The sequence below is a fragment of the Ochlerotatus camptorhynchus genome, unplaced genomic scaffold, assembly GCF_037179485.1.
Source record: "Ochlerotatus camptorhynchus isolate MF236.1 unplaced genomic scaffold, CSIRO-AGI_Acam_v1.1 ptg000242l, whole genome shotgun sequence".
NCBI classification, from domain to species: domain Eukaryota; kingdom Metazoa; phylum Arthropoda; class Insecta; order Diptera; family Culicidae; genus Ochlerotatus; species Ochlerotatus camptorhynchus.
The window spans coordinates 1,402,366-1,423,434 of NW_027040732.1; the positions used below are offsets into that span (position 1 = coordinate 1,402,366).

The following is a 21,069-nucleotide window of genomic DNA, read 5'->3' on the forward strand; positions in this document are numbered from 1 at the left end:
GGTTTTGCCTGTTCTGTTTCATACTTTACTGAGATGGAAACTGGTTTTTTGTTTGTTGGTTGTTTCGTTTAAACAATCGTATCCAAATGAACTATACAGTTAGTCTGATGGCCATCTCTTGCTTTTGTTCTTGAATTTTGCAGAAGCTCAACGAAAATCTGCCGTCTATGTTTGGGCAAGGAGGTGCGGCTAACCAGACCATTTCAAGATGATAGCGGCCCGGATGACAGCCTGCTGCAAAAAATCTATGAATGTACTACCGTGAAGGTGAGTTGACTTGTAGTTAATAGTAAAATTGTTTATTTTTTCAGCCAAATCCTTCCTAAAGGCTTACAGATATTTTACGTTTGAATACAAAACCAAAGCATTCAAAATAGACCCCATTCGACGGGAACGGACTAACGATTGGAATTCAGAACGCAATTTAGTTGGAAGGCATGCAAGCCAAAATTTAGGCTTTGTAGACCCCGGGACTTTCACCGACTTCATGTGGTTCTCAACACGCCCTAAATAAGATTTTCGGTTGGAATGCTTATAGCTATATGCTCTTGTAAATCAGAACTGCTCCAGAGGAAGGCTAACGTTTATATACCGGAATCAAGATGCGATTTGGTACTATTCAGGCTTTTATAAACATCATTATGCTGCCGCTCTTCGCATGTCCGTCTCATAGCGCAAATCAGCAAGCCGAGAAAATCTCGTTTTAAGGTTGCTTCGAATGAACCATTGCTACTTATGTAATGGGACAGCCAATTTGACTGTCTTTCCAAACTTTTTCAGAACAAAGTTGTTGAGTTCATCCAGTATGTATTATGAAAATATGGGTAGTTACCTACCATTTGCATTGAAATCCTCAGGTTTGACAAAAACGACTATGGGACCGACATGCGAAGAACGGTAGTATACTTGCGTGGTACTTCTTCAATCAAGTACCTCAATAAGTTCAATTTGAGGTGCAAGATTAAAGCAGTACAACGGTAGTGCTTTGTATGTCTGTCCATGATATTACGGTGCAAAATACAGTAAATAGACTACCAGTTTTAGTGGTGCAATGTGAGGAATGAATTCTGTCGTCGAGCCAGGTTTCGATGAGAATTATAGCATAACGTAGGTAGATCAACTTTTCGTGATACTTTACGGGATGCAAGACCAACACTGAATTCTAGTCCTGACTGCTTCACACTAGGGGAACAGGATTCTTCAGTAATCAAAGGAACACAAATTAGTCCTTGTTGCTTTTTATACCTTGTTAATAGTGCCTCCTCGGATTGCTTGGACCAAAGCAAATAGCGATGTGATTCCTAATCTTCTATTCATTGTTCCCTATAGTTTGAAGTGGTTAAGGCTAAGGTTCTGATTCATGGTTATTTTCAGAGTCATTGCTTAATTTTTAGTGCTAAGGAATCCAATTTTGACTGTCAATGGGGCGCGTTTTCTATCCCTTCGAAGGGTATAGATAGCGGGACCTTTCAATTAGAATCGAATCCTTGCGATGAAGGCAAGAATGACAGCTGTATCAAAACCGAATTCTTCATCATTTATTAATAGTTATGGAGTAATACGACATGCACTAAACTAAGGACATGGAATACAGTAGATCAAATTACTGGTCAAGCGGCGCCGGTGGTGTAGTGGCAGTGATGGAATTCTCACCAAAATATCATTTTCGCTTGCGATACATTTTCTCTTGGGAACTTTCCCTCACTAGTTTCACACTCCAATATTTCCTGAGCGAACTTTCTGGGATGAGAGAATGAGATATCGCGAACTTTTTTAACTCGAATCACCAACGTGAGGATACGAAAAATATCAGATCATTTTCTCTCTCTATCTCTTTACACCACATTCGTTCTTGAAAATTGCACTGCACATTTCACAAGGGAAAGATTATAGACAGAAAGCTATCCCGAGTAAATCAATACAATCTCTAAAGACTGATAAGTCTGGTACCTGGCTGTCTACTGGCGCCTGTTGTTTAAAGTAGCCGTTATCAGGATAGGGGGTTGCGGAAGGAGGAGCGCCTAATGTATCCTCATTTTCACGAAATACAGTTAATGCATGGCTCCTCTCATCACTAGTGTTCGTAATATCGTTCCTGTAAGCTCTTATGCAATAATTATATGCAGGGGGATGGTTGGGAATATAGGTGGTGGTGAACTTTTTCACTGTGCTATTACCAGTGCTGTAAATTCTCAAAATCATTTGAACATTTTTGATGAAAATGAGAAAAGTAGCTATTCGCTATCAAAGGGGACCTCCTCCGAATGGGTGATATCAGTTGCTTAGTCATTTGACGAAGGCATGGATCATTCTCATTTGAGAAACGCTATATATCATTCGATTGAGTGTAACCTACACACAAACGGAGCTCTGGTCGACATTCCGGCGAAAAAGCTAAGCCAACCCGACACCAACCTGACTTCTATCAAACCCCAACCCGATGTTGACCCGACATAAACCCAAAATTGACCCGACATTAACACGACATTGGGTCGACATCGACCTTAAATTAGCCTTACATTGATCCGACATCGGGTCGACTTGTCTGTTCGGGACCATTTTCCTGGATTTCTTCCAACTCCACTGTCGTATATCAAATGATACTGAGTGACTCAATTGACAGTGACATGTGAGAATTCGTTTACACAGAATTGATTGAATGGTTGTAGCAACAATCAATACGAAACTAACGATTTTAAATTGGCTCACCACTTTAGTAGCCTATTGGTCCCAAGCAAACGATTAACGTATCCTATTCTAGTTGAAATTCTATTACTACACTATGTTGATTCGCTATGAAAGTTTGACAGATAACATCAGGGGTGTGTGGATTCATGGAGAACATGCAGGGGTGAGTGAAATAGCTTGGGACTGCTTGGGACCGTTGTTCTGGTACTGAGTGAGCCAAAAATAATAATGATTTTCTTCGGGACCCAGTGGTCTTAGAGTTACCTCTATGGTTGTAGTGGTTCATCTTCAATCGAATGATATGAAAATTTACAGCACTGGTTACAAGTATCTACTATTAGCTGGTTGCATTGAGAACTAAAACTATAAATAAATCCGGAAAACTTTGAGATTAGGGCGTAATTTCTTTTGTAAACACACACTTAATTCGCCGATTTCTCGTGAATTAAAGTTCAATCTAAAAAACTAACAACACAGACAGGTAGAGGAATGATTCATTTGGTATAGTATAGTTCGCTAGATTGTGCTTTGATTCGTGAGAAATCGCTGAATGACGTGTTTGTTTACAAAAGCAATTATGCCCAAATCTCAAAGTTCTCTGGAAATGGTATTCAATGTGAAGGATGCGAAAAATATCGGAGAACGAGAAGAAAACAAACAGACACTCTCGCATGATCATTGCCTACCTTTACTCGCTGGAAAAAAAGAACAAAGCTGAGGGGATATTTGGTTGGTTCGAATCACGAGTACGTGTGAAATGATGTGAGATGGAGGGACGAAAGATCTTTCGCGATACGAAATGAAAATTTCTCTCGCTCTACGCTTTCATGAACTTTTTTTCATCTTTCGTTCGCGAACTCTTTGTGAGAAGTTCCTTTGGGATTTATCTCTGCAATGAGCTGTGATAGAACTTTTTTTGAAAATGATTTTTCCAACACTGTGTAGTGGTAAGCGTGATTGCATCTTACCCCAGCAGGCATGGGTTCAAAGCAGGAATCGATACGACTGGGCTGGAGGAACCAGCAGCTCCCAAAGAGCGGTCTATTGTGCGTCCCGAGTATGAATTACAGGGTGGCGACTACCTGGAAAAACCTGGAAAACCTGGAATTATCAGGGAACTCTAAATTCCCTGCCAAAATCAGGGAATTATCAGGGAATTCTCGAAACAATCAGGGAATTTTTTTGCTTATGCATCGTTCCTTCCAAATTTAGTAAAAGTAACTTTATTCTGAATATTTTTTACCGATTGTGTACCGAAAAAGTGCAATCTAAACTACTATGCGTTCATCCGTCCAATGACAGTTTTAACGCAAGGCAAATCGCTTTTTTCACCAACACCTCATATTGGCGACATCACACCAATGAATTCATATAAGGTATGTGCCAACAGGTAGCCTGCTGGTGTTAGAAGCAAAACTATTGTAAACATTGCTGAGCACTCAACATTCCCTGCTGTCAACAGTGAGATTGACGTCAGTGCCAACAGCGGTTTCGTGTAAAAAGATAAACATTGCAATGAAATACGAACCCCACTAAACATTTGCACATTTCACTAACACAATTAAGCCGTTTCTGCGAGACTATGTATCGCACTTTACTGAACCTGGCGGAAAGATTCATGAAGCCAGAAATTCTCCAAAAGCTTTCAGCTTTGACAGCAGAAGCAGTTAACGACAGCTAAAATCATCTGCTAACGAAAAAAATTGTTCTTGGTTTTGATGTAAAGAAAGCACTAAGTTAAATTCGAAACATCAATGAGAAGGACATCCTACAATTCTCGATGAACATTTCAAATGGTCCTATCTGCTTTGATCGATTCTCTTCATCGACTTTCTCTTTTCATAAACACTGCTATGCAAACAGATTTCGCACAAATTCTACCACATAGTTTGATAAAAGAGGTTCTTATCTAGCGTCCAAAACGTAAAATACAAGAGGGAAAGGTTTTGCAGCTGAGTCAATGAAGAGAATCGATCAATGCAGATAGGACATTTTGAAATGTTCATCTCGAATTCCGAGATGAATGCAGAACTTTTTTGAAGGCCATAGTCATCAAACTGCTTGTCAGATCCCCGTTGACGTATTCTCTTACTAGAGCATGTTCATCGGTCGATCCTACAACTATTGCTTTGGACAAAACTGTTGCAGAGCGGTGAATGGAAAAGTTGCTAAGCATCCTTACAATCCACTGTAAAGTAAGTGGTGTTTTTGCAGATGTGGAAAACCGACGTACAGTGATCTGTCAAAGTAGTATCTTTAAAAACTACAACAGAAAACAAACTCGAGTGGATGCATTTTGGCGTGATTTCTGAAAGATGCCATTATGGAGCTGCTCAGGATTGTTCAAATGGTTTGCTGCTTATCACACGGAAATTCTAATGTTGAACGAGAGTTTTCCATCAATTCAGAATGCCTTTTCGAGAATATGAAGGAAGAGTCTGTTGTCGTACGCAGAAAGGTGTACGATGCGGTTTGTGAGAAAGGAGGCATTGAGAAAGTGGAGATATCAAAAGCTCTGATTTTAAGAGCAAGAAATGCACATTCGTTGTTTGTGGAGGATAAAGAGCGTCGAAAGAAGGAGGCATTGGCTGGATAACAAGCATCTATGCTCTTGATGCAGCCATCACTCCTGCAGATCAACCGATCCTTGTGCTAACGGACTCCCACAGCGTCATCCAGGCGCTGGAAGCCGAAGCCCCGAGCCACCCCTGGATACAAGCCATTACACGATATGCCCCACCCTCAACCGTTTTTACGTGGATTCTCGGGCACTGCGGTGTTCCTGGAAATGAGGCTGCGGACAGGCTGGCGGGATCCGGTCCATCTGGTCCTCGCTTCACCAGGAACGTACCACTCCTAGACGTCAAGCGTTGGATCGCGAATATTATCATGGAAGCCTGGCAGTGGTTTCAGTCGCGGACCACTTTCCTGAGAAAGATCAAAGAAACCGTACGACCCTGGCTAGACAGCCACAAGTACAAGGACCAACGGATCATTTCAAGACTCCGGACCGGCCATGCGAGGATTTCCCACAATTTTGGTGGGACACCCTTCCACAAGGTTTGTCCAATCTGCAGCATCCCTGCCTCGGTGGAACACGTGCTGTGTGTCTGCCCAGAGTTTCAGAGGCTACGCGAACAACACCGACTCCCAGAGAACATCAGGGAGCTACTTGGTAACGACCCCTCGACGCTGGCTGCACTGATTGCTTTCTTGAAGGACGCTCACCTGTACAACCAAATCTAGCACTCTCGTCGTTGGCTGCGCTGTCCGTGTTCTTTCACCTTCCTATTTTCCTGCCGTCGGGGTATCTCTGCCGGACTGGGGCACTGTCTCTTACGGTGGAGCTCTACCTTGTTCGCGCATCCATTTCTCACCACAGTCCCGATGTAACTCCCATTTTACATTAAGTTTTTTTAAATGTTGTCTCAGAGCCAGTTTTACGTTACGTTAATGTTAGACTGAAACGTTTCCTTAGAGGCAGGCCCTAAGCCTGACCTTCTACTATCAAATGTGATAAACTAGCCTACGGCTAAAAATCACAAAAAAAAGCATCTATGCAGAAGAGGAAGGGGGAAGCCGAAGCCAAGGCATTACGAGCTAAACGTGCAAAGATCTTGGAGGACGCTAAGCGAGAAGCACAACAACTTGAAGAAGAAATTCATCTACTGAAGAAAAGAGATAAACTAGCCTATAGCTAAAAATCTCACAAATAAAAAAAAAAATCTGCTGAAGAAATAATGAATGTAATGTGGTTTTCGTGTAATAAAATTGGTTTGGTACTGACGTTTCCTCAATTCTTTGCATAATTAAGGAACAAGACTTAATCTCGCCATTTGGGGGAAACTTGGGAAACTATTTTTCACCATAACCATCTCAAATTGTCTACCATATTTAACTGTGTCTTCTAAAAATCTCGTTAATAAAAATTGAAAAAGTCTTCTATATGGCTTAATTGTTCTTGCAGGAACTGATTCTTAGTATCAACTAATTGTGATATAATGGAGATGATAGTCTTAAGTGTATGTTTGTAACCTGGATTTTTTTTTACAAAACCTGGAAAATATCTGGAAAAATCAGGGAATTTCAAAATTGTGAATGAGTCGACACCCTGAATTAGGTTTGTTCGAACAGTAAAGCGGATGTTGTAAATGAGCAGTATCAGAAGTGCTTCTCAACTGGAAGCAGCCGGCAGATGCTTGAGGCGATGCACTGGAACACGGAAGCTGATTAGGCAAATTACTGTAATTAATGTATGCATACTTGTGAAGCTTGGGAGACCCGCCAGAAAGACGCTGATGGCAGGAAATATAACGACTTTGATGGCGGTAAACAGCTAGCACGACTGGATCGAGTGGTTCGAGGTCTCCCATAATGCGACAGGCAGTGCGTTCTGATTTTCGAAGGGAGTCGAGAGATCGTGATGGTAGGCGTGTTCAAACGAGGCATCCACATGTTTGTTGAACCGTCTTCAAATTCACGGAACAAAATTCTTTTCGGCCATGTATCCGATGTAAGAGCAACTTCCTGTAGTTAGGGCGCGAGTTTGTACGAGATGAAGCTCATACGGCTGATATCGGATCCTTTTTGACGTAGGACTACGTCTGTGATTTCTATATGGGGGTACACTTTGTGAAAACCGAAAATGGAACATGTAACAAAATTATGAAAGATTTTTAACGTTCATAACTCAGCTGCCCCTGGACCAATTTTAATAATTTTAACACCAATCGATCAGAAATATTTCTACGCGTCTGATAACTTTAAGATTTATAATTTTTCAAAACGTCACTATTGAAAATTGCACGAATGTGCAACTGTTACTTTGATAATTAAAATTATCACCGATTGCCTGCGGATTTCAAAGTTGAATTCCATCCGTCTCACCATGCGGTGTTTATTCAATAATCGCGTGGTGAGTGGTGGTGTTCTCCAGTACACAACGAAAGGTCCCCGCAAGCAACTAGCTATCAAGGCTGCCCTCAACCGTTGATCGAATACAGTTCCAATCACCGTGTGTGGTGGTGTCCGGTCGTCGGCATCAGCAGCAGCAGCAGCAGCAGTGCATTCGGCACGTGGCGTTAACATTGTTCTCCAGTACACAACGAAAGGCTGCCTGCAAGCAGCGAGCTGCAGCCCACATGAGCATCCATAGAAGGAGTAAGAAGCCGCACCGCTATTGATCGGAATCAGGAGCTCTTCGTGAGTCGCTATGGGCCATCTATGTCAAGGGCGTCATACAAAAGAGTATGAACAGAGAGAACCCCGCTCAAATTCCTATTCTTACACAAAACACAAGCTCCTGCTGCAGTAAACAAATAACATTTATTATATAAGACCACGTAGCCCTACGTCACCATTGCGTACAACCCCATATGGCTGTCCCTAGTAGTTTTTAACTAGCGGCTCAACCTTAATCGGATCATCGCACTGTACACAACCTTTGACCAGCTTCTCGGTTGATTCCGATTTCACGCTAGGATGTATACGAGAAGGCTACAGCCAAAACAGCTCGGTGGGTTCAGGAACAGTAAGGACCTCGGTAAAGACATTGTCATCCATTACAGTTTTATAGTACCACCAACAAGCGGTTTGCTGGTGAGCGAGCCTTCATCGCGGTGCCGTTGTGTGTTAGAGTTGTCAATGCGATTCGTTTCGACAGCTGAGCGATCTGCTGGCCTTGCTTAGTCATTTCCTTTCTAAGCTCAGCGAGTGCGATTTCCTGTCTCTCGGTGATAGAATTAATCGCACTACCAAACGACGAAACCGCCTTTTTGAACCGAGCACATTTCATCAGCTTTGCGCACTCGTGGCACATCCAAAACAAGTTCGGGCTAGTGTGGACAATATTCAGAAAAGCCTTGTTCAACTTTGTTCTGCCGCATTTCAGGTGAATCATCCTGTGGTAAAACGCCATGGTTTTGCGCATTTGCCACAGACGGAACTCATGCTAACTCGGTTTCCAAAACTAATTTAGAAACAGCGGTGTAGATGCTCTTATACGCAAGGAGGAGTTGGATGTTGTATACTATAGAGCGTCTGATACTGACAATAACACAACAGTAAACACAAGAAATGCGCAATATTTTGCGTATTTCATGGTGCCATCAATTAATCAATAGAGTTAGAATATTGCTTTTGATTCCAAAAACTAGTTGAATTTGAGAAACACACAAAACATAAAGGTGATTGAATGTCTGTTCGATTGAAATACTCTCAAATTTAACCTAATAAGAAACCCTCGGCAAAATTCTAATGGGTATGATCGATAGGCTCAGATTTTTAAAGTTTATTTGGCTCAAAACATTCCCTTCGCCCATCTCTCCCTCTGAGTAATTCTAGTAAACACTACAAGAAGATGTCCGATTAGATAACTTTTTCACTGTTTCACAATATATGCGAAATATGCTCCAAGTAGACGATTATCGCAGCGACCTGCACTTTCCATTTGCGATTTCCCTCTCACAAACTACTAAATAGAGTATCTGACACTGCAAAACATGTCTGGTACCTCAATATATACATTTAGATTAACATCCAGAGTTCCTAATTTTTTACATATTCTGCACAAAAGATACTTTCTGCCCCGCCCCATTCATAAAAAAAAAACGGTGAAAATCCAGTCAGGGTTGGGACTTAGAAAGTATTTTTTGTACAGAATATGTAAAACATGAGGGACTTCGGTTGTTAATCGAAATGCATATATAGAGGTACCACACTCTAAAAATCTTCACGTCCGAATTACGTGAAATATCTGTATTTAGAAAATCGCAAATGTTACGTGGCGTTAGTAACTTTGACCTGCATTACACGTCATGTTGGTGAAATCTACCGTATATTCACATAAACAGATTTAGTGTATTTGTGTTTGTGTGTTTGGGACTTCGATATTTCCGCGAAACGAGATTTACGTGATTTTCAGGTACGCAAAAAAAAAGTCAATATGGCGTCACCAAGCGTGGTGGAAGAACACATCAAAAATTCAAAATTAACCCAGCAGCAGTAATTTGAGTCATTTACATTAATTCATTTATGATTATATGTAGCCTTTTTCTATTTTTATAATTTCAGACGGTGGCATCCGCATTTTAAGTCTGCAAACAGTTATTAATATTTAGACAGAAATGAACAAAAATCTCAATCATTTCTACCTACCAAGAAGTCAATAATTTGCAATTTTATGAGTAGATATAAGTATCAATTCAAACACGTAGGAATTTATATCTGCCCGATGAAATTACATAATATTGACTGCTTCTACAAATAAGTTCCATTATTCTCTTCCAAAATTCACGTACAAATTACGTGAAAAGCATTTTAATCCAAACGGAATATCACGTAAAAGTTACCTGTTTTCCAATAGTTTTCACTCCGATTTCACGTAGGCAGTACGTGGAAATCAGGTCTTATTTACTTGAATAATTACGTAGATAATCGAAGTTGAATTGCGGTAAAAGTTACGTGAAAAATAAGGTGGACGAAAACCACCTATGTTTTCACGTAAATCGGACGTGACGATTTTTCAGAGTGCAGACATGTTTTGCACTGCACTGTGAACAATTCTAGATAGAGCTGGAATTAGGACGTAACAGCTTTTGTAAGCAATGACTTCTCCCGATGATTTCTTGAAACTCAAGGCTCGCCCAAGCAAATCAATATCACCATCGGGTAGGGGAAATCTTCCCCTACTCGATGGTTATGTTGGTTTGCGTTGGTGTGCCTTGAATTCCTAGAAATTATCGAGAAAAGTCATTGTTTACAAAAGCTGTTAGACCCTAATTCCAGCTCTATCTAGAATTAACGAAAAACATATTATGCGTAGTTTCCGATAGATGTCACCGCAAACAACAGCAGTGACATCTGATGGAAAATGAATGCAGAAGCTTGACATAATGGTTAACTAAAAAACAAATCGACAGTGAGCATTCATAAGGGCGTATACGCGATGATCAATTCTCTTCATCGATTTTCTCTTTTCTTAATAACTCGCTAGATTTAACGTTTGTCTATGCGTTTGTTGTTGTTTTTGAAAGCCAATACAACCTATTACAACTCTACATTGAACAAATTCTACAAAATTGTTTCGCTTAGCTGTAGCAATGCAAAGAGAAAAACGATGAAGAGAATCGATCATCGCGTATACGCCCTTATGCATGCTCACTGTCGAAATGTTTCTTATACAATATTGAGGGTCATCGTATGAATTCCTGTCTCAAACGTAACAAGCAGGCATATAAAGAAAAACTAAACGAATTACATAGTGGTAACAGTACGTGCAGTAAAACTCACAATGGTCCTCATTTTTTTTTAATAAAATTCGCTGTTACTCGGCATTGACATTTGAATCCAAGAAAAGAAACGATTTAAACGAAAACTTACCAATTTTTCCGTTACCCTTTCTCTTTCAGATCACGCTAAAAGCTAGCTACCCGGCGTCCATTTGTGCAATATGTGACTCTAAACTGAGCGAGTACAGCAAGTTCCGTGAAAAATGCATCGAAAATGATGAACTCCTGCGTACCATCCTCGACGGTGACAGCGCCTGCCAAGAGAAGGTCGTCGTTCCGGTGGAGGCAAATGACGCACCGAACACTAGCATTCGACCGGTGGAATATCAGGAATCGAATGAGATCCGAGATCTCCAGCTGCAGTTGTACGGTTCCTCCGATGAGAACACTGTCAGCCAGAGCGAGTTTGTCGGTTCGGATGGAGCGACCGTTGCACCGCTGCCGAAAATTACTAGCGTTACCTCGAATGCTCCAATCGATACCAGTGCCAGTCCCAGCGTAGTTCAAATCGGGACAAAATCCCCTGCCGTGGATGAATCACCGAAACCGGATAAAGTGGCTACACCGCCTCCCAAGCCCACGATCAGCGTGAAGCCTTTATCCAGTTTAGCTGCTACCACGTCGGAGGTATCTTCCAAGCCGACAGCTTCCGATTCGGCCGAATCATCTGCATCTAAGGAAGTCGAGAAGGTGACCGCTCCAGCGAATTATGGGTCGGATGGTCGGTTAGAATGCACGATCTGCGCACGACCCTTTCGGAACTCGTACACGCTACGTCGTCATATGAATTTACACACGGAGGAAAATCTGTACACCTGTGAGTACTGCGCCAAGAAGTTCAACGACCGATCCAATTGGAAGATTCACCTTCGTGCTCATACCGGAGACAATTTGCTGCGGTGCTTGGTCTGCTTCAAAACGTTTATCTCGCCTTCGACGTTGAAATATCACCTGCGAGCTCACAGAAAGCTAAAAGTGTTCGAGTGCAGGTTTTGCGTGGAAACGGCCACGACCTACGAAACCCTATCGGAACACATTGCTGCCAAGCACGGCGATGTAAGGCTGGAAGACTATACTAAAATTTCGGAGGAATCGTTTATGGCTGGCGACTTTTTGAAAATCGAAATGGAAGCCGACGAAACTACACTAACAGTGACGGTTCCTCGTTCGAACGCCGAAAGTAGTGAAGCCGGTTCGGAGACGACGCTGCAACTTCCTCCTTTGATTCCGGCACCGCCCGGTGCAGTTGCGTCCATCAGTCAAAGTAAGGGCAGCTCTGACGAGGTCGTCAGAATAAAGGAAGAAATTCTCGACCCGGATGAAATTGAGATTAAACAGGAACCGATGGATGATGACACTCTGGGGTCGATGGCCATGGATGCCGGACATACTCAAGTCCAGCAACAGCTGACGGCGCTGATTCCACCGGCAGATGAGGTAAGGATTTTCATATATAGCAAACAGTCTAGGACAGTGATATGATTAGTGGTCCGGATGGAGGTCCCCGTTTGGAAACTTTATTTATTCGTCGTCAATCAAATGTAGACCAGTTTAAGTTACAATAAACACTTAACATCTATTTTAAGTTTTAATTTCTGACCAATCTCAAAAAGAAACGTTTTGACGTAGGACTACATCTGTGATTTCTATATGGGGGTACACTTTGTGAAAACCGAAAATGGAACAAGTAACGAAATTATGAAAGATTTTGAACGTTAATAACTCAGCTGCCCCTGAACCAATTTCAATAACTTTATCACCAATCGATCAGAAATATTTCTATGCATCTGCTGAAATTAAGACTTTATTATATTTTTTTCAAAATGTCACTATTGAAAATTGCACGAATATGCAACTTTTGCTATGATAATTAAAATTATCACCGATTGTCTGCGAAAAGCGATTTCAATAGCACAGATTTCAAAGTTGAATTCCATCCGGTCTCACCAAACGGTGTTTGTTCAATCAACGCGTGGTGAGTGATGGTGCTATCCAGTACATAACGAAAGCTATCAAGGCTGCCCTCAACCGCTGATCGGATTCAGTTCCAATCACCGTGTGTGGTGGTGTCCGGTCGTCGGCATCAACAGCAGCAGTGCTTTTGGCGCGTGGTGTTGAACATTGTTCTCCAGTGCACAACGAAAGGCTGCCTGCAAGCAGCGAGCTGCAGCCCACATGAGCATCCACAGAAGGAGGAAGAAGCCGCACCGCTATTGATCGGAATCAGTAGCTCTTCGTGAGTCGCTGTGGGCCATCTATGCCAGGCGCGTCATACTTCTTCTTCTTCTTCTTTCCTTTATTTAACGTCGGTCTCTGTTCCGCAATCTAGTGCCAATCACCGACGGACATCGATTGCCATCCATAGACGGCAATCGAATGTGCAGGAAGGCAGTTTCCACGATTCTGTGACACTACCCCGAATGTCACTACCCCGAACGCCATAACCCCGAACGCCATTACCCCGAATGCCACTACCCTGAATGTCCTACTACCCCGAATGGCCATTACCCCGAAATTAAGACAAATGAAAGAACAGCAAGGGGTCAAAAGAAGGGTACATTTTTAGAAGGAAATTTCGTTTTGGAATTTATACTGAATACAAATGATAATTTTGTATTGGAATTTTGAAGTTTGCAAGCGAGCAAGCTTGTTTTACGCGAGAAGTCCGAGAGATGTCGTTACTGAGGTCCTATGTTTTGAGATACTATGTTTTCATGAAAAACTTTTTCAAAGTGTTATGTCTGTTGTCTGTGATTAAACTCTCTGATTAGTTTCACTTTACTAAATTGATGATACACTACGTTTACTTTTATGGAACTATGTATTTATCGATTCCAAACCATTTTAAAGCTCTTTAGAAAATGACAACCTTCAAGTTTTCGAGCACTTCGTTCACCATTTAAAAAGTCAAAGGGTCTAGTATGCAATCCAATTCAATATGCAATACCAGTCGGAAACTGTTAAACCTTATTCAGGCATAACATTTGATAACGGCACAAAAGCATTTGTAAACAAACATTCTAAGGCCCTTTACACGTGAAACAAAGTACGCCCACGCAAACCAACAACATTATCGGATAGGGGCAACTATCACCTTTCTGAAAGTGGTATTGGTTTGCGTGAGCGTACTTTGGTTCGCTGTAAAGGGCCTTAGAAAGTTTGTTTACAAATGCTTTTGTGCCGTTATCAAATGTTATGCCTGAATTGTTCGACCTGAGTCTAGACCTGAGTTGAAGAATTTCTCGTTATGGATTGAAAAATCGGTGCATGGAACGTTGAACTATCGATTACAAATTTATAACATTATTCCAAATGGTCATTACCCCGAGTCCCTTGCCAAAAGCTATTGATTACATATTTTCCTTATATATTAAAAGAAGGGAATATTCCCTTCCCTTCTTTATCATACATCCAAAGAATAAATTATTTTCTCCTTTATATATTCAAAGAAAGGAATATTCCCTTCTTTATCGTTCATCCAATAATTAATTATTTCCTTTTGTTATATTTTCAAAGAAGGCAATATTCCCTTCTTTATCATATATTTAACGAATTGATTATTTTCTTTTTTATACAGGCTTTTATATATAGAAAAAAGGGAATGTTCCCTTCTTTATCGTATATCGAAAAAATTAATTATTTCCTATTGTTATATTTTCAAAGATGGGAAACCCCCTTGAGCCATTAAGGGGCTGTTCATTAACTACGTAGACAGTTTTTTTGGGATTCTTCCCCCCCTTCCCCTGCGTAGACAATTTTCCATACAAAATTTTTAAAATTTGTATGGACCGTGCACAATTGCGTTAATAATTCAGCTGCAAACACATTCCTTGATTCGTGTGCCATTCTGGATGCTAGATTAGAACCTCCTTTATTAAACTATGTGGCAGAAATAGCACATAATCTGTTAATAAAGCTGTGACTCTCAAAAGAGAAAGTCGATGAAGAGAATTGATCAAAGTCACCTACACCCCTTTCCTTCTAACCCCCTCAATTCAAACTGAACATTGCATTAGGTACTAAGAAACATTGCCAGCGCCGGTGGTGTAGTGGTAAGCGTGACTGCTTTCTAACACCCCGATGGGTCTGGGTTCAATCCCAGCCGACGTCGGTGGGATTTTTCTGAGGCATAAAAATCTCTAGTCACGTCTTCCTTCGGAAGGGAAGTAAAGCCGTTGGTCCTGGTCCATGTGTGTCGAATGGGTGCGATATTCTACGCGGGTGTGGATGCTGCCTTCCTGCACATTCGATTGCCGTCAATGGATGGCAATCGATGTCCGTCGGTGATTGGCACCGACAGAACAGAGACCGACGTTATATAAAGGAAAAGAACACTAAGAAACATTGATCGATTCTCTTCATCGACTTTCTCTTTCGTTAATAGGTTGGGTATAGAACCGTTTCTTGTGATGTTTCTCGTATTAGAAGATAGATAAAAGCTTCTTTCGTCGATTTGTGAGCTGAAAAGAGCTGGGAACGTCTTAAAATGGCTGTGAAGGGTGTAAAGAGAAAGTCGACGAAGAGAATCTCTCAATGTTACTTTTTTTTCCTTGATTTGTTTTCCGTCGATCTTGTTTTGCGTGCTGAGCACCAATGCTACCGATGCCAGGGAGGCAGCTTCCACACCTGGACCCTACCTATCGACCCATCTACTCATGAACCGGAGACCAACGGCTTTACTTCCCTTCCGAAGGAAGGCGTGATCACGGATGTTATGCCTCAGAACATCCCGGCGGAGCCGCTGTCAATGTTACTTAGGACCTAATGCAATTTTCAGCTTGAATTGTTTCGTAATGTTCATTACACTGAGGCAAATAGACTTAAGAATTTCATAAGACTCGACTTATGAACGACAAATATGAATTTCATAAGTGCGACTTATGAAATATTTTCGTCTAACATAACGCAGCTCTTAAGTGAACCCTACACGATTGCTTTTATTGACAATAATCGTATTGTCAATACATTAAATATTGATGACAATACATCGGTATTGACAATATTCCTGTATCCACATCATCAATATTAATGTCAATAATTCCCCTTCGCGTCAATATATTGATACGTGTGGGGTTCGCTTTATACGCCTTTAGCCATTCCATTTTCTTAAGCGTTGAAAGACGAGTGGTCAAACATTATTTTTCATAAGGCAAATCAATGAAATTCATACTGATTTCTTGTGGCTAAAATTCATAAGTGTTTCTTATGGAATTCTTACGTTCTTTTGCCTGCGTGTATAACATCTCGCTTAACATTTGAAAATGAACTATTCTCGTTGATCGATTCTCTTCATCAACTTTTTCTTTGGTTCACCACGGCAACATAAACGAATTTCTCGCTAAACTCGCAGCGAAGTTCGACAGAAGATGATGTTAGCTTGCGCGTGAAACAACACACTCAATTGAAAATTCATTTGCAGTCGGGTTATTCGCGATATAGAAAATCTATGAAGAGAATCGATCAACAATGATAGGCCCTTTTCTCGTGTTGCGCGAGGCATCATTCTATTTAAAGCAGGCCGGTGACAAGGCCTATACTAACAGGTATGTTTGACAGTAGGCAGCATGTCCGGGGCCCAAATCGTTTGTTTTGCTGTACTGGGCCCGCTGTCACCGTATACAATGTTGCCTACGAGCCTGCCACCGGGCTGATTTAAAGGCGCGTTCCTGGCGTAGTTTGTTCCATGGTGGGTATATAAATGGTGATACAGCTTTGTCACTATATAGGCAAGGAGGTCGCGGGGGGGGGGGGGGGGGGGAATGCGGTTTTAGAGCAAATTGTAAACAAACTCGGTCGCTGTCCCATACAAAAATCCAACATGGCTGAATCACGAATTTGACACATTAGAACACCTATATGTAGCCACCTTGGTTTGTTCTTTGCTTGTTAATTTAAAACATATTTCAAGCTGAACATTGCATTAGGTCCTAAGTAAAATTGACAGATTCTCTTCGTCGACTTTCTCTTTGTATTCCCACGGCCAGTTAAAGACATGTCCAGGTAGTTTCAGCACACATATTGGTAAAAGAAGCTTTTATCAAGCATCTAATAGAGCATTTTATGAGACGTTTCTGGTTCAACTCATGAATGAACTTTGACAGGAGGCGGTTACCTAACGGCTGTGAGAAGCAATATCAATATCATCAAATTCTGGCAGGCAAACCAGCTCCTGTCATTTCATAAAATGGACTATACGACAAACACAACAAGAAACGGTTATGTGCTCAAGTTATTACGGAAAGAGAAAGTCGACGAAGAGAATCGATCAATGTTACTTAGGACCTAATGCAATGTTCAGCTTGATTTCTGTTTCTTAAGGAACGAGTGGGAGTATAAAAGTTTAGATTTTCTAAAATCGCTGTGGCATTCACTTCACTCTTTGTGGTATCATTTACAAAAGCTATCATTGCGAACTGCTTTCGCTTTTCAAGTGTATCCAAATTATGTGGATCGAGACTCATAAGATGGTAAAGGGTGATACGGTCAAAATTTGGTCAAGGGAAAACGCGTGTAAATCGGTGAAATCGTTTATTTAAAAAATCAAATTAAATTTCTTTTTCAAGTTCAATTAGTATAAAATTCAGGAAAAATATTCAGTTAGGCTTCCGCTTTTCCAAATCCGAATTGCCGGGCCTTACGCTTGACCCCTGCCATCAGATTTTGTACAGCCACCTTGTCCACCTTCTTCGCCGCAGAAAGCCAGTTTGCCTTGAACTGCTGCTCGCCCTTAGCAGTTTTTTTTTTGGTCTTCTTTAGGTTCCGCTTGACAATAGCCCAGTATTTCTCAATTGGGCGGAGCTCTGGCGTGTTGGGAGGGTTCTTGTCCTTGGGAACCACCTGCACGTTGTTGACGGCGTACCACTCCATGGCCTTTTTACCGTAATGGCAAGATGCCAAATCCGGCCAAAACAGTACGGAACAACCGTGTTTCTTCAGGAAAGGCAGCAGACGTTTATTCAAACACTTTTTCACGTAAATTTCTTGGTTGACAGTCCCGGAAGCTATGAAAATGCTGCTTTTCAAGCCACAGGTACAGATGGCTTGCCAAACCAGATATTTCTTTGCGAACTTTGACAGTTTCATGTGCTTGAAAACATCTGCTACCTTTCCCCTTCCTTTTGCCGTATAAAACTCCTGTCCCGGAAGCTGCTTGTAGTCGGCTTTGACGTAGGTTTCGTCGTCCATTACCACGCAGTCAAACTTCGTCAGCATCGTCGTGTACAGCCTCCGGGATCGCGCTTTGGCCGTCGTATTTTGTTTATCATCGCGATTTGGAGTCACTACCTTCTTGTAAGTCGATAGTCCGGCTCGTTTTTTGGCTCGATGGACGGTTGTAGACGATACACCCAGCTTATTTGCGGCATCTCGGAGAGAGAGGTTAGGGTTTCGCTTGAAACTACCGGCAACTCTCTTTGTCGTCTCAGCGGCTTCCGGTTTTCGATTTCCCCCCGATCCAGACTTCTTGGCTGTCGACAAACGTTCCCCAAACACTTTAATTACATTTGTAACGGTTGATTTGGCAACTTTTAGCGATTTTGCCAACTTTGCGTGCGAGTAGCTCGGATTTTCGCGATGTGCGAGCAAAATTTTGATACGCTGCTCTTCTTGCTTGGACGGCATTTTGACAACTGAAGAGTGAATTCCAAAATCAAAATAGGAGCAACATTCTACACACACACACCTTCAAAATGAGGGGTGTTCAGGTTTTTTAAATGCAAAATTGAAAGAAATACGTCAAGTTGATATTGACCAAATTTTGACCGTATCACCCTTTAAGGGTAAACTCGTTCAGCCTATCTTTCTTAGAGCAAATAATAGAAACTGTTTTTGAACTGATTCAATGCGGTTTAAATGAGTATCTTGATATGGAGCCCAGACTATACTACAGTAGTCAAAGAGACGCCTCACATATGCTACGTACTATGTTTTTATTGTGAATGGATCATTGAAATGAAAACTAAACCTTTTAATAAGCCCAGCATGTTGCTTGCCTTAGGCCGTTCGCAATGCTGTTGTATTTTATAAGGACTGTTTCAATTTGAAACTAGAACAGAAACGCACCTCTCGCAATGCTGAGTTACAGTTTCATTATTCGAGCACTATTTTGCACCAGATTTGCAACTGCTCGACTATTCTGTTTTATTTCTGAGCGAGTTTGAAACACGAATGGAACTCTGTTTCAAATTTCTGTATGTATTTAAAGATGTTTCGAAGAGCTTCACAAAAAAAACTCTTTGAACTTCATAGAGAAAAGTAAATTTTATGGAACTTAGTGATTACAAACATCTTTTAGAACTGTGCGTTGCGCTGATCGTGTTGCAGTTTTATTTTTGACAGTTTCAAATTATAGAATTGTCAAGTCGTTTAAAACAATTTTGAAACTCAGCATTGCGAACGGCCTTAGAGCACCCGCACCTATTTTAGCAACCTCCACCATAACGCAGTAACCGGACTGGGGGTAGCTATTCAAGCAACGATGAATACTAAGATGAAACTGTCGGAAGAAAAACTTTCTATTTTAGTGTCCTCTTTCACGGTCCCTTTCATCCAATGAATACCCCCCGTATTGAAGGTAATTTTGTGGTTTTGCTGCCCCCTTGGTAGAGACGAAATTTTGCGCTCATTTTTATCAAAACAAACACACCAAAATCAGAGATGTCACATTTTTTTTAATTAATCGATTAATAACTAATCGATTATTTTTTGATCGCTGTGCTGCCATTTTTCAACCAATGAGAGTGCAGCACATGTTTGAAACGATCGGTGATGATCTTCTGGAGATGTTAATGCTTATATCGGCACGATATAACCGATTACAAATATTTTACTTTTCGGTTCGTTAATCGATTAATCAATTATTCGAATGAAAATCGGCCATCACTACACTCAAAAAATTTATCACATATCTAATGGATGAAATCCATGTGAATTTCACATAGCTTTCCTGTGATCACATAGCAGCAAATCCCACCACAAAATCATATGAATATTATGAAGCCGATGAAATTCATTTGCCAGATCACATAAATTTAATGGGATCGCATAAATGTTATGTGAAATTCATATTAATTCCATTAATTTTGATTATGGATGAAAATCATGTGCATTTCCAATGGAAGCTACATGCAAACTTTTTTCGGTGTAGATGAATTTGAAACGTCATTTCAAATATAAGGACCGTACATAAATAATGATTCAATTTGAAAGAGACCGGGACTAATCACTAAACACGAGTGTTCACCGGTTGATTCAAGTGCGGGAAATAACAATCTGCCTCTCGGTGAACAGCAGGTTGACAAATATAGCAGCGCGATAGCAACCGGCCCAAGCGTTGCTATCTATGCAACTATGCAATCTATCGGAACATCCGTAAAGGGGGTCAATTCGTAGAAAAAATCCTAGAGCTCCGTATTATTTTAAATCACTTAATTTGATGCTACATTAATGAATTTGTATCTGGGACCAGCATGCGAACTCCAGGTCTTTCGGGAGGTCCGGACCTCTGGAAGATTTTGAACATCCACAAAAGTAGTCAATTCGCGTAAAATCCTAGTTTTATTTGGACTTCCCTGAGGTTTTGAATCTTTCCTGAAGTTCATTAATTTTTCTATTGTTCCGGAAATTTTAATCATATTTATAAAATTATCTGAAGACCTCGCATTGTTTCTGAAGCATCGCAAAATTCATGAAATTATTGAAATATCCCATAATTCCTTTGAATTCCTTGAACTATCCTGCAATTTTCCTTAAATAAATGAAACTGATATGAAGATCTCTAATCATCTACGAAGTTCCGGGAACTTCCCAAAATATAATGAAACTACTAAAAAATCTATATACTTCTCTGAGGTCTCTAGACGTTCTTGAAGATTTCGGAACATTTTAAAAGATCTCGCGATTTTCTTGAACATAATCTGATCGTCGCTGAAGTTCCTGCATTTTTTTTTGCAGTTCTTTAAACTGCATTGAATACCATGGAACTTCCTTAAAATGATCTCACAGTTTCCTGATGCTAAGATCTCTTATGTTTCTGAAATTTAAAAAAAGGTCTTGGTACTTTTATGAAGTTTTGGAAATTCCCTGAGTTTCTTGG

General features: G+C 40.9%; 1 protein-coding gene across 4 annotated transcripts in view; it reads left to right on the plus strand.

The window, feature by feature from the left end:
• The window catches only part of LOC135704478 (zinc finger protein 236-like), a 29,028-nt gene that overhangs the window by 2,158 nt on the left and 5,801 nt on the right, over positions 1 to 21,069 (plus strand). For all 4 annotated transcript variants that reach the window (XM_065225958.1, XM_065225959.1, XM_065225961.1 and 1 more), the window contains exons 2-3: positions 144 to 267; positions 11,097 to 12,413. In XM_065225958.1, the coding sequence (XP_065082030.1) occupies positions 144 to 267; positions 11,097 to 12,413 (1,441 nt within the window). The remainder of the gene's footprint in view (positions 1 to 143; positions 268 to 11,096; positions 12,414 to 21,069) is intronic.